The sequence below is a fragment of the Polyodon spathula genome, chromosome 7, assembly GCF_017654505.1.
Source record: "Polyodon spathula isolate WHYD16114869_AA chromosome 7, ASM1765450v1, whole genome shotgun sequence".
Lineage (NCBI taxonomy): Eukaryota > Metazoa > Chordata > Actinopteri > Acipenseriformes > Polyodontidae > Polyodon > Polyodon spathula.
Window position 1 is genome coordinate 35065189 of NC_054540.1, and position 14227 is coordinate 35079415.

Consider the following 14227-nt stretch of genomic DNA (forward strand, 5'->3'; position numbering starts at 1 on the left):
CTCAGGGGGGTGGAGACTTATCCAATTATGATCTTTCAGTTTTGTATATATATATATATATATATATATATATATATATATATATATATATATATATATATATATATATATTTTTTTTTCTCACTAAAAACTTTTTTTCCCCCTTAACAGTGTGGAGTATGGTGTGTAGATATGTGGAAAAAAATATCCTCATTTAAATGCAGGAAACTCTGACACAACAAAATGTGAAAAAAGTTCAAGGGGTGTAGACTTTCTATAGGCACTGTATACATGCAATGATATTATCAGAAAAATAATTTTGTTAAATACATGTTGTTAATGTCAATGTCAGTTTGCTGATTTATTGTAGTAGATGATAGCTACAGTATAGTTACATGTAGTTAACATACCTGTATTTAGTTTTTTTTTTATGTTAAAACTTAAATTTTGTACTAACTGAAAGCTCATTCAGATTTTGAAATATATTAGGCACCTTAACAAATATATTCTTGTTACATAGATTCCCTTTGTATCATGTCTGTGCAGTCATTAGTGGTCTAAATAGAGCTCTCGGAATCATGTCTCTTAAGAATATCAGGTACACCAGAGTGTGCTAAGAGTAGGAAACAGATTAGCTACTTAATCACTGATCCCCTCGCTCTTGTACTGAAGATCTTTGCTTGTTTTAGGCCACAATGTGGGAATTGAAAAATCTGCTTATTGAAAAAGTAAAAAACAAACAAGCACTGAATGGATGTTGCAGACAACAGTAAGGGGATCAGTGATAAGGTTACACTATAATACTTTATTAAAGCATTACTTGGCAGTATGGAATTATTGTCAAAGCATAGAGAGCTTACACATTGGTGTTTACAAAAATATCCTATATTGAGACTTATTATAACAAAGGTTTCTTGTAATATAGACCAGTATCTTCCAAGTAATAGTTTAACAATGAAATACAGGGGGATTTTGTAAGCTCTGGAAGTAGCAAAGCTGTTGATGTGCAGATTCTTTCTAGTGAAGTGTTCAGCATCTTTGGTAGCACCATACAAAAGCTCTGAAAGGATCCGATCTGAGCCAGGATTTCATTCAGGGAGGTATCTAACCAAGATTGGCCAGGAGATATTCCCCGATACCAAAGAAGTAGACCACCTGGGCAATCCCAAACAGAGGTGCGATGACCAGTGCGCGACAACCAGCTCCTTTCAGGAAAGCAGAGTACCCTTCTCGCTGCCAGATTCTCCTGTGAGCAGAATGAAGACATCACAACAATTAAAGTAGCATTTACTTTCTATTAGTTCAGGCCTGAAAGTACACCCATTCTAGTCCCAAGTATTTTCTCCACAAATTACCTTTGATTCCAAAAGTATTTTCATTCTAAAACGGGGACGACATTAGGTTAAAACAAAGTTCTCAGTTTGCTTGCCTTCCTTTCTGTTACCATTTCACTTCCTCACTCATTTCACTACAGCTGCGTCTTCAGGTTAAACCGTGTCCCTGACTGCTTCAGTCAACAGGGGAAGCAGCTGGTTTGATCATGAAAGAAAAAGGGTGTTGATGGCTTTCACTCTGCAAGGAGGGAAGTGCAAGTGTACTTGCAAATAGTGCTTGCACATTATTGAATGAAACTACATGTTTGCAACAATACTTGCGACAAATCGCACATCTGAGACCTGTGTAGCAAACTGAATTGCACGGCAGGTAGGATTCATTCAACTATTTATTTAACGAGCGGGATTTCCAGCTGCTGTTTTAAATGTGGAATACTTTGCTCACCTCGCGCAGTCCACAGTTCCTCTGTATGTGTCCTCTCCCACGCCTTTTCGGAGGGTTTGTAAACGAGTCTTAATGACTACAATACAAAACACATGTTTACAGTATACAGTGGTTCTCTACTATGTTGTATGCAAACAGCAAGAATGATCAACTTTAGCAGCATCATGTGAAGATTTGTTTACAGCTATTTAGCACTTGTTTACTGGAGAAGTGTATCATGAATGTCATACAAGAGGGTTAAAGAAGGAAAGCTACTAACTGGCAAAAATGTGGTGCTGAAAGCGCTACAGAGCCTCCTGTAGAGTTAACAAGAGACGCATTGCTTTACCTTTTGGGTATTGTTTTGATATTATGAGATTTTTCTTTACCCATCATGGGTCATAAATCAGTGGGGGGACACATTTTGGCTTGGGGCATTCACCAGGAGAAAGAGAATTTCTCTAATGTACATCACGGTGTAACCAGATGACACTCCCTCCTGGAACAATGCTAGTGCTCTGATTCAAATGAGTGGCATATTCCCTCATAAAAGTTTTCCACTGTAAATTTGCACAATCATTTTGCAGTCTTCCCATGGTTATGCTATACATTAACTACAGTTTGCCTTGCTTTTTACACACTTGACCATACCTCTCTGGGTTTTTACAATGCTTACCTATGCTTTACCGAGCAACTTGTGTTAAGCTTTGTTACATTTTGCTGTGCTTTTACTATGGGAAAAGTTATAAGGAGTATGAGAACAGAAACACAGCCTTGTTGCAGGAGGGCGTCTGATCTGTTGTTAATATGAGAAACGTTCTCTCCTGTAGTGAACTGAATAAATGTTGAGAAATGTATTTCACGATGATTTATGACACATGACATCATCTAGTGTGATCTAAACATGGCAGATCTAGATAGCTCCGCTGTTTAGATCTTTAAAAGAAGGGACTTTGGGAAAATCTCTACCAGTCTCTTCAGAGTGTTTTTACTTAAAAGTAAAACCCCAGGCTTTTTAGTATTTAAACAGTGGAAATATTTAGATTTTTGTTTTGTTCAATTGAATAGATACAATAATGTGTGAATAAAAATATCAAAACAACCAGATTTTGTTGAAAATTATTGTGACAATCCAGGGACCTGCCAGCAGGTGGCAGCATGTTACTCTTCCATTAAAGTCAATGCACTGTGGTGCTGTTCTGACTAGACCAATTTAGATTGATGTATGCAAATAAGCTATACATGCTTTATGGTAGTGGCACAAATGTGTTATGTAATTAGCTGATATGTTAACTGTGCATTTTGGGGAGATTGCAGGTGAGGAGAAAGTGTTTTTCAGTAATGTCATGTATTAATGTGTTGTCTCTGGATTACCCTCCTGAATCCACCATTACAAGGGACTGGCTGTGATGCTAATAAAGTTAGCACCTGACCAATTGACCAAGCAATTGACTGGACTGTCAGCTTTGTTCCCTGTCCTGCCCTGTACTGTAGAGACCCCCCCCTCCCACACACACACCTGTCCCCCGGCACTCTACAATACACTGTCTCGACACAGACAGCACGCAATATACAATACAAAGGTAATGCGTGTCTTATAAACACTGCAGGGGGTTGCATTTTAAATAGTTACAAAAAGAAGAAAACACAAAGAAAGTCAGGGTACCATCAAGAGGGGTCACAGCCACGGCTGCCACAGCACCGGCTCCACAGCCCGCTATGAAGGAGTGATAGAAGGGGGCCGTCTCCCCAGGGCTTCTCGGCCCCAGCTTGTTGAGGTTGGCAAACAGGGGGAAGTAGATCATGGAGAACGGCACATCCCTGGACAGAGGAAACAGAACACCCTCTTTAAACAAGCATTCTGAGCTGACTGTGTGCACACTAGAACTGTGAACGTAGGGGTGATAAAGTAATACTTTATACCATTTACTGTGGTTTTTTGCTATATCTAATTTCTTACTTGCTTAATTTCCTGATATCCATCGCTTTCTGATGCTGTTTGAGATTACCAGAACTACTAACTACTCTAGTAAAATAGTCCTTTTCAATCACTGGCTCTGTTTTAGTAAAAGCTGAATTTTTGAAGGGAGTTGGTCATTTCTGTCCCTGTTATAACTGTGGTTTTGTATGAAGATGCCCAAATCACTGTTGCAGAGGGGGATGAAATTACAGTCGCACATCCCCCAGTATGTGCGACTATAATTTCAAAACCACTGTAATTTTCAAAACCACCTCACTTCTGAAATTCAGCCTTTAGGAATGTTATAGAAAGTTGCTGAAAAAGGACAATAGTTGGTAGCAGAAACAGAGACACACACATTAAAAAGTTAAGAAATTAAATTTTAAATTGCTACTGCGTGTCAGTAAAAGCTGTACCATCTGCTGGTTTACCTTTTTGCTGAGGAATGTAAATAGTCCCAAAATTTACAGACATAATAACAAGAACAGCATTTATATTACGAAAAAAAGAGGACAAGGCATTCCCTGTGTCTCAAGATAGAAGGGTTACTGGCTGACCTGACCAGCGTGGCGCCGATTCCTCTGTAGAGCCCGCTGATCCCTTTGGTTTTCAGGAGCTCCCTGGCCAGCATAGTGGCGGAAGGGCGCCTGCGGGCGGCTGCTGTGCTGGTGGAGAATGATCGGGCCTGGGGAGGAGGAGAGCCACCGGCTGCAGACACAGTCTTCTGGGCAGCTGGAATCAGTGAAGCAGACCACATTATTGCTGCCATTTTTTTCTCTCCCTGCTATGCCTGATTATTGTGAAAGCCCCCTTTTTCATAAACTTTGTATGTAATTGTTTGAACTACTGTCTCCCACTTTCAACGTGCGTGAATTGTGATGTCTTAACTTTAACAAAGCAGACCAAACATTTTAAGTACCCATGTGCTAGCAACTACAGTATATTAGAATTTGAGAGGGCTTGAAAGCAGGTGCTGTAGTCAGCTATGAGAAAGGCCCAGTAACAGACAAGGTCTGTGCTGGCTATCTGATGCATGCATGATCCTATAGGGGGGGGTCGGGAGCCCCAGTAATGTCTGCCTGTTGATCATGGCAGTGACACTGAGAGGTTGGGTGAGGGTGTGTTGTCTCTCCCTCTCTCTGAGTGGTCAGGAGGCAGGCCTTGTGTGGGGGGGGGTCGCTTGACCTATAAAAATAATGCTTTGCTATTCCTCAGCCCTGCCCATCTAGGAAGAACAACAGTGGAAGCCCTGTTTGTGAGGTTATGGATTGGTATACAGAAGGTCGCCTATGTCTGGAGCGAAAAAGAGAGACAGGCAAGCAAGGCAAAATTAAAATAATGTACCTGAGTGGGGACGTGTGTAGTTAGCAGCGAAAACCCTGGGCAACCCCACAGAGTATAGTAGAGGAATAGCAAAGCGCAGGCTGAAGACCCAAGCCGTACGAGTAGCCATGGCGGGGGATGCTGCAACTTTTATTTGTAGTTTTGTTATTGTGATTTATTTCCCTTTTTGCTTGTATTATTATTTGACACACCTGTGTGTGTGTATTCAGTATTCTGCTCCTATTTACCATCCATGGAACTGGAGTGAACCAGCAACACAGTGCCACCCTCCCACAGGCCCTTATACAGTAAAATACAATATTTAGTAGGGCTGGAAGTTTCAGTTCGATGAATTAAGCTCAAATGTCCGGTGTTTGAGTTTTTCAGACTTTTTCAAGCTTTTGTAAGGGTGCACAGCACTACTGTAGGCATCTGCTATAATATTATATTGTGTTTATGAAACACAGGCACAATATTTGCATTCACTGTGAACATAACTAAACAAAACTCTAATTGTAGTACAACACCCTGTGATCTATAATACAACACCAGTCTTCTAAAATCTGAGTAGCAGCTTCTGTTTCTGTAGACGTGCTCCTACTACTGTCCCACAAAGACAGCCAGCTGCAACATCATCAATAACATTCATTCTTACTGGTTTAAAACATGCACACACAATATGGCAGTTTTGCAGTTCCAATCGTAAAACAAAGAGTTACATTGTGATGCAATTAGGCTATACTATAGTTACACAATTGTTACACAATACAAAACGTTACATTGAATAAATAGTAGTACAGTCAAAGTAGTTTGCATTTATGAGGATTTTGGCTGAAAGTTCACACACCCTTAGCACTTAGTATAGTTTCTGTCAGCAGGGTCTAACCGTGAATTAACAACACTGGTGAATTATCACATCATGAAACATCAATGGAGCACTGTCCAGTATGAGAATAAATAAACAAAACAAATAGGAATTAACAAATTAAAGAACTGTAAAATTATGAAGAAATGACATACCGTAATTTTAATTATACATGTATTGAAAGTAAAAGTGTTTTGTGGTGTATTAAATTGAGGCCTATTTTACTTACCTAGTCTACCTGCATCCTGGAGCTGGATTTTGAGCATTTCCATGGGTGTGGTAATAATGACTTGGCAGGTCCCAGCTCCACACCCTGCTAACATCTCTTTAAAAAGAGTAAGTTTTTTTCTAAATGAAAAAAGACAGATAATGTAATTATATAGTGGAATCTGAACAGTGAGCTGAAAGTATCTGAAATATAACCCTTTTTTTTTTGTTTTTACAGTTTTATGTCATAGGATACATGCTATCATATAAAACAAACAACAATGATGATTAGGACCGTCGTGATGCGTACCCTGAGTGGAATCAAACAGCTCACACATGACTGGTCTGAAATGTTATTATTACTATTTGTCTGAATGTTTGTTAACATTCTCAGTGTCTATGTTTCATAGCTCCGATAATGTTATAATCTGTATCTGCCTTCATCTGACTTGTTTTGAACTTGTCTAGAGAATCCTAAATGGCAGGATCTTCCTCATGCCATTCAAATAATGTGACTATATGAGCTCATTTGTCTAGGTGGCACTGTTGCAGTTGAAAATCATCTTGTCACATAATTTGAGTGGAATTTTGAAGTCTGTTCAATCCAGTCACATAGGAGTCTCCAGACAAGCTCAAAGCTATGTAAAGGCAGATTTAAAGAAAAACGTGAAACCATTTGAGCGACAGAACCTGGAACTATGGAAAATGATTACAAACGAAAGCATTACAAACAAAAACAAATGAAAAAAAGCTACTAAAATGATATTTGAAGCTACTTGCTCGTTAAATACAGGTCATACAACATTTGCTAAAGAGTTTACATTATTTTACCCGTCATTAGACAGCAGGTTTCGGAAAAAATCATTTGCTGCCAGTTTGATCGCCTTTTCTGGAGTCACTAAAGTGAGATTCACTGCTGCACCTGGAAGGGGAAAAATACAGCCAGCTTTACAGATAGATTGCTCCGATGTTAAACTGTGTTTAGTGTAGAGACGATAATGGTATCTTGATATCACAAGTATTAACCCAAACATTGATACAGTGCTAACATAAATATGCAGCTACTATATTCAAGATAAAAAAAAAACATCAATAACAAAATAGAGGAGAAAATGCAACAGAAAAGCAAGTAAAAAAAAAGATATTAATTGAAAATGAAAAAGTATTAACATTTACAAGGACAAGCAAAGCCTTCTGCTTGCATATTAAAAGGGGTGCAGTCTTTTTTAAGTCTTACCTCTATACATTCCAAAATAGCCTTCCTGTCGAACTGTTTTGACCAAGCAGTCTAACCTGAAATGTAAAAAAACAAATGTAATAATAAAAAAAGTATTACAAAAATATTTCTTCTGTACTTGTCAAATTCATAAACTCTAATGGAACAAGCTCCCTCTACTGTTTCTGTCATCTCAGTAGTTTGAATGTTAATCAATTACTTGATGTCTAATTCTAATATATTTTAATCACTTTGAATCGTGTAGCATTGACGTGGAATTGTCTACGGTAACACAAACGTGAGATGAACCTGTTGGCTCTGATTGGTTGGCCAATGTGAGCTGCAAATGGGAAACCAATGAGACACACAAGACAAATACTCCAAAATCTAAAACTTTTCCTAAACTATTAAATTTAAAATGAGATTTAAATGAGTATGCGTCCTAAAATACTGTGCTACTTTAAACAGGGGAGTGGCGTGCATGGGGGAAACTTTTTTCATGTAAACATGTCCTGAAGCCGTGCCTTATGCTTACGAGACTTCAGCATTGAAAATCTTGTTTCAGATGTAACCTCGCTTTAAAACTTTTTACTATAGTAAAGGCTGTACCAAGCAATCATTTATAATATTATCTTAGATCTGCTGGAAGTAGCCTTGACAAGGCTCTTTGACCAAATAGAAAAAAATAACCATACGAGGGTGTAGCAGGGAGAGATCTGTGCTGACTCCGCTGGCATGTTCACGGGCTGCAGGAAGAGGGCAGCGGTCGCCCAACAACCGCCTGTGAGTCATGGCAGTGGCACGGGGTGGGAAAGTGGGTGTGTGGACTTTCCCCCTCTCTGAACGGCTGAGAGGCGAGTCTTGGGAGATTGTTGGTCCTATAAAATAACGCTCTGCTGTTTCCTCAGGTCTGCCCTTATAGACGCGCTGAGAGTGCGGAAACGCTGGTCGCGGACTGAGAACCAGCCGGGAGAGAAAAAGACACGAAAGTGTCACAGTGAGACAGTGAGAGCGGGGAACCCTTGGGCAGACCCCTTAAAAATATAACAGAGCAGGCTAGGTAGCCGGCAGCGTAGGATGGAGATCCGGGTCGCACGGGCAGCGGCGACCGGGATATTGCTGCAGAGTGCAGCACCTTTTATTTGTAGTTTTTTTATTGTGTTATTTTGTCCCTTGTTATTTTTGCCTTCTGTTTTCATTATTATTTCTTTGAGCACCTGCAAGGCGCCGGTATTGTGTACCATCGCTTGGTATGCCCGTGGTTCTGTTTACCATCATTGGTAAATCAGACCACGGACCCACAGCGCCATCTGCGGGATAAACTGAAAAACAGCACCCCAAAAATAAAACTGGGAACCTGTGCGGTGTTGCCAAATCCACCTGTCTGTCTCCTGTGTCAGTGAATTACCCACCACCCTTCCACAGAGGGGTTTAGAGACCCCCCGTTTATATGGGTTTATGTGACATCATTTATTCAACGATAATACTCAAAACGATAGTACTTTATAGTTTGGTTGTTTTATAAGCAACATTATAACAAAATACGGAAGCAATTACAAATTTAAAAAATGTAGCCCTTTGCAATACAGAAATAAATAAATAATGAAACCCTTTGCAAAGCACAGATATTTCTTTCATCCTTTTATACTTTTGCTTTAAGTATAGATTGCTTTAAGTTTAGACTTTTCTGTCCTTTAGCTACAGGGGCTCAGGGGGCTCAAGCCCCCCCCCCCCCCCCCCAAGGACATGATTACAGTTGTGTTTGATTTGTTTTATTACAGACTACAAATTTATGATACAGTCGTATACATGTACTGTACGGAAGCAGTGACTGCAGCAAACATCGTTTTCCTTCCACCCAATGAAACAATTTGCACAGCTGACCAAATGTGATCAATGAAAACGTTAGTTTACCTACTGTAAACCTGGTTCCCTGAAAAAGAAGATGGCCACCAAAACATCTTTAAGGTATATACACCTGCCTATTGGTAGGTGTCACTGAGCTCTTTATCAAAACTGCCGATAGGTCCCCTCCCCTCGGTGACCACCTCGGTCCTGCCTACCGAGGTTACATAACCATCACGCTGGGGAGGCTCACCGTCTTTTCACGACGAAACTGTGATGTCGACCAACACGACCTCGTGGTTAGTGTCGTGGTTCTCTTTCAAGGAACCAGGTTTACGGTAGGTAAAGTAACATTCCCTTTCAATTCGAAGATGGCCACCAAAAACTTTGTTATGGAAAAAAGAGTACCAGAGCCGTCGCGAGGGAGAAAAGAACGTCAGCATATGAGGGACGCCTATCCCTGCCTGACCAAGGTCAGTGGTGGGAGCGTGCAACCTCGAGGACCCTAGTGCCCACAGAGTGCAATGAGGAATCTATCACTTTCAGGCGATAGAACCTGGAAAAAGTATGCGGGGTAGCCAGGCTAGCCGCATCACAAATCTCAGCCATGGAGGGCCCATGACATATCCACACCCCTCACGGAATGTGCGGCTACCTGCCCAGACGGGGGTAAGCCAGCACCATCATACGCAGTCGAGACTATGTCCGCAATCCAATGCGACAGTTGCTGCTTTGAAAGGGGCTGTCCCAGGGTCCGTGTTCCATGGCAGACGAAGAACTGATCAGACTGACGCAGCGCTCTCATCCTATCCGCATAACATCTCAATGCCCGAACTGGGCAGAGAAGGTTCAACTTCCTATCCTCCTCCGAAGCAAATGGTGGAGGATGAAAGGACTCCAGTTCCACATACTGATTCATGTGGAAGGCTATAACCACCTTGGGGAGAAAATCAGGGTTTGCACACAGTGACACTCTGCTACCATCATCCCAAATATGCATGCAGGAGCTATGCACAGACAGTGTCTGCAGCTCACTAAACCGCTTTGCGGAGGTGATAGCCAAGAGGAAGGCTGTCTTCCTGGACAGATGCTTCAACTCAATGGAGTATATCGGCTCAAACGGTACCTGTGTGACAGCCTCCAGTACAATATCAAGGCTCCATTCGGGGGGAATAGCCCTCCTAGGAGGGCACAATCGGCGAGCGCCTCGGAGAAACCAGGTAGCCAGAAAATGCGCGCCCAGGGGACAATGAGTCAACGGGGGCATGGCAAGCAGAAATAGCTGCTAGGTATACCTTCAATGTGGAAGGTGAAACTGCAAGATGACAGGCATGGGACAGGAGATTGGATCATGACCGTTAGTACAGCACCAATCTTGAAAATATTTCCTCTTACAGGTGTACAGAGACCTAGTGGTACCCTAGTACCCATAACCGCGTCTGACAGCCCTTAGGCTGACCAGCGGTCCCTTTCAGGGGCCAGACCCATAACTGGAGCCTGCCTGGCTTCGGGTGCCAAAGTGTGCCTCTCACCTGGCTGAGCAGATCTCGGCGAAGCCAGATCTCCCAGGGCTGGCCGTTCAATAGCTGGCACATGGTTGAGAACCAGATTCTCCTGGGCCACCAGGGGGCTACTAGGAGAACTGACGCTTTCTCTGACCGGTGTCGACCCGAGTGGACCGCCACAGAGGTGGAGGGAGTATCACAGGGGGCAGTGTGTTGTCTCCACCGAGACAAAGAGATCGAACTGCGCCTTCCCGAACCATTCCCAAATGCGTTCCATCACCTGAGGGTGGAGCCGCCACTCCGACGGATGCGGGCCCTCCCTCGAGAGGAGGTCCGCTGCCCGATTCTCCACGCCCAGAACATGCATCACCCGAAGGGTTCTGTTGTGCCCAAATCAGGAGCCTGAAGGCTAGGCGATGCAAACCCGGGGACCAAAGGCCACCCTGGTGGTTGACATATGCCACCACTGATGTGCTGTCAGTGCAGATCATCACATGTCTGTTCCACAGATCAACCAGTCGTCGAGGTTGTTCATCACTTTGACCCCTTGCAGCCGAAAGGGGGCGAGGATGGCGTATATGTACTTTGAAAACCAAGCCAAGGAGAGGCTGAAAGGCAGCACGGAAAACTCTATAAGCTGCCTTGAAAGGCGAAGCGGAGGTATTTCCTGTGCTGTGGACGAATGGGAACGTGAAAATACGCGTCCCGTAAGTCCACCATGGTGAACCAGTCGCCTGGCCGGACAGACTGGAGTATGTGACGATGAGTCAGCATTCAGAAACCAGTTGAGGACTGCAGGTCCAGGATGGGGAGAAAGTCATTCCCACTACGTTGTGGGTGGGTCCTGCCCCTCGTCTGAGATAAGGCCTGTAGGCGATGCTTAAGGTCACATGGCGGGGCTGTGGGAACTGACACCGTCCTGGTGACTGTCTACAACTGGGTTGAGTGCCAGCGGCTCGACCTACCACACAATGTAGCGTTGCCGAAGAGGCCTCCACTGCTGGGCCAAAGGTATGGCCTGGTGATACAGGCGCATCCAAGAGCACGGCCTTATCAGTGTCAGGCAGCCGCACCTGTGACAGCCACAGCTATCTGCGCGCAACCACTAGGCCCACCAGACTCCGGCCCAGGGTCTGTCCCTGCAGGCCAGAGATCTGGAGCAACATGCGCGATAATAATTGCAACTATGTGGCCACCGGCTCTGGGAGTGGGGCGTCACGTAAAACACCATCCATGTATGCAACCAGCATACTGGCTATATTAGCCAAGAGGGTACTCTGGGCCCCCGCCATGTAAGCCCTCTGGACATGTGTCTCCGTAACCCTGCATTGCAGGTTTGGGCACACAGTGTCCATGGGCATACCTCCTACCGTTGGAGCCTTGACCAAGGCTGTGATGGTGGAGTCTACAGGGGGAAACCCGGCCAGGCCAAGCTTCTCTGTCCCCTCCAGCGAGGCCAGTGGAGAACCTTGTCTCAACTGAGCCGGCACTGTGGCTGGGTGGTTCCAGGAGGAACACACCTCCTCCATAAAATCAGGGAAAGCTGGGAAGGGTTGAGCTTGGGTAGCCACATCATGCGGCCGAAAGATGGAGCAAAATGGCTCTGCCAGCGCTGTCCAGGGGACCAGCAGGTACACCGCCGTGCACCGCCTGAGCACGGGCACCGACCCTGACAGCGGTGGCGCGCTAGTAATCGAGGAAACTTCGGAACTAGGGGCCACTTCAGCAGGGAACTCCCGACCTCCATATCCGGAGGGAAAGCAGACTCCCCCTACGAGGTGGCGATAGAGAGTGCGTCCTCATCCAAGCAAAGCGCCTGGTCGATCCTCTTGCTCTGCTCTCACACGGTGAGGTCGGGGCGGTACAGCGACTGAGGTCGGCACAGGGGGTGAGGGGGGAGCCACACGGGGGCCCATGGCCGGAGCCAGCAGGGCCTGTTGCCTCTCTAAAAGCTCCATATTACGGTCAACCTGAACTTTCATGTCCATAATCTAGCCGTAGGCAACGGGGAGCGGCTGCGGGTAGACACAGACGCCTGCACACAAGGAATCCCCCCGGAGGGGCTCTGTGATGGCATCGGGAGGTGTGGCTGGGAGGGGCCCACTGCGGGGGATGAAGAACACCCCTGTGCAACTCTTTCCAGGCGATTGGTGAGCACTTGGGGCTGAAAAGCCACAAAGATGTTGCAAGAGCTTTACAGGAGGTGTGTTCGGGGCCTAAGTACCGTACACACATGCAATGCCTGTCCTCATGGGCATGGAAGCCAGCCCTGCCCATCATAGCACCGAGTGCCATGCAGCACTGGGTCTAAAGCGCACCGAGTACCGCATGCACCGAGTACAGTGCAGCCCTGAGTCCCGTGCACACCGCAAGCACTAAGCACAGGGCAATAGATACTGTGCGCACCGCGTGTACCATGTGCTGTGCAGCAGCAAGTATAATGTGCACCGTATGCACCGAGCACCACGTGCCGTGCAGCACCAGGTATAATGTGCACCGAGTGCACCGAGCACCGTGTGCACCAAGCACCGGGCTGCTGCTTGCACCGAGTACTGCATGCACACTTGCACTGAGTACCGTGCAGCACCGTACACCCTGCATGCACCTAGTACCGCTGTATCCTGCAAGCCAATCCTGAAGCATCAGTTTTCCAGCAGGACAATGCAAGACCGTGCTAGGATTACAATTACACGACTTCAAAACTGATTTTGATGCACTACTACTACTTAAAGTTACCAACTTTACCAGCTGGCATGCAAATAAGAAGCTGGCATGCAAACAAGAAGCTGGAATGGAAATAAGAAGCTGGAGAATAAGAAGCCAACTTCAGCACTGGGAGCGGTGGAACAACCCACAGCAGTCTATCCAGAGGCTGATCTGGTCTATGCGTCAACGCTGCCAGGATTGTGTTAATGCTCAGGGAGGTCATACTGATACTAACTTTGTAATGATTTCTTTTTGACAGTGTGTCACGTTTCATACTGAAAACTTGTCATGATTCTTTGATCTGTATTTTTGTTCTCACTCTCTGTGATTTTGGATGATATCTATGTTTAAAATATTTGATTAAACCCATTAGACCTGAGTGTTGCACAAGAATGCGGTTTTATATATATATATAGTAAACGCCCCCTCGCCACACAGGCTCGCTCGGGTTCTTTTCCCTTTCAAATTATGACCCAACACACAGGATTTGAATGAAACAGCACTGACGCGCACTTTTAATTATAAAAATAAACAAAAACAAACACCTTGCTCCTTCGGAGCTCTTGCTAAACATTCGATGCAGGTCCCTGACTAGGTCGCAGGACAGTTAAGCCGTTTATCTGACAAACGTAACCAAATACATCACACAGGTTTAACACAGAACGTACTGTATGACTGCTCTGAGACAGAGCACTCTTTCAGCTTCCTTCTACTCAGCAGCCCCGTGCAGACTAACTGCACCTCTTTTATACCCTGCACCTGGTTCTTATTTACAATGTGACCCTTGCATGGTTGATATTTAACTATAAAACAATTAAATAATTAAACCAAAACGTGCATTTGCACATGTTTTTTGGCAGGGA

General features: G+C 44.4%; 1 protein-coding gene across 4 annotated transcripts in view; it reads right to left on the reverse strand.

Annotated features, from left to right (window-relative positions):
• Window positions 1–242: 242 nt before the first annotated feature.
• The window catches only part of slc25a18 (solute carrier family 25 member 18), a 29518-nt gene continuing 15533 nt past the window's right edge, over window positions 243–14227 (reverse strand). For 3 of the 4 annotated variants that reach the window (XM_041255418.1, XM_041255419.1, XM_041255422.1), the window contains 7 exons: window positions 7330–7385; window positions 6924–7014; window positions 6115–6233; window positions 4255–4429; window positions 3404–3558; window positions 1759–1834; window positions 243–1225 (listed from right to left, as the gene is read on the reverse strand). In XM_041255418.1, coding sequence (XP_041111352.1) covers window positions 1084–1225; window positions 1759–1834; window positions 3404–3558; window positions 4255–4429; window positions 6115–6233; window positions 6924–7014; window positions 7330–7385 — 814 coding nt within the window. In that variant the 3' untranslated portion in view covers window positions 243–1083. The remainder of the gene's footprint in view (window positions 1226–1758; window positions 1835–3403; window positions 3559–4254; window positions 4430–6114; window positions 6234–6923; window positions 7015–7329; window positions 7386–14227) is intronic. The other variant, XM_041255421.1, reaches the window with a different exon arrangement.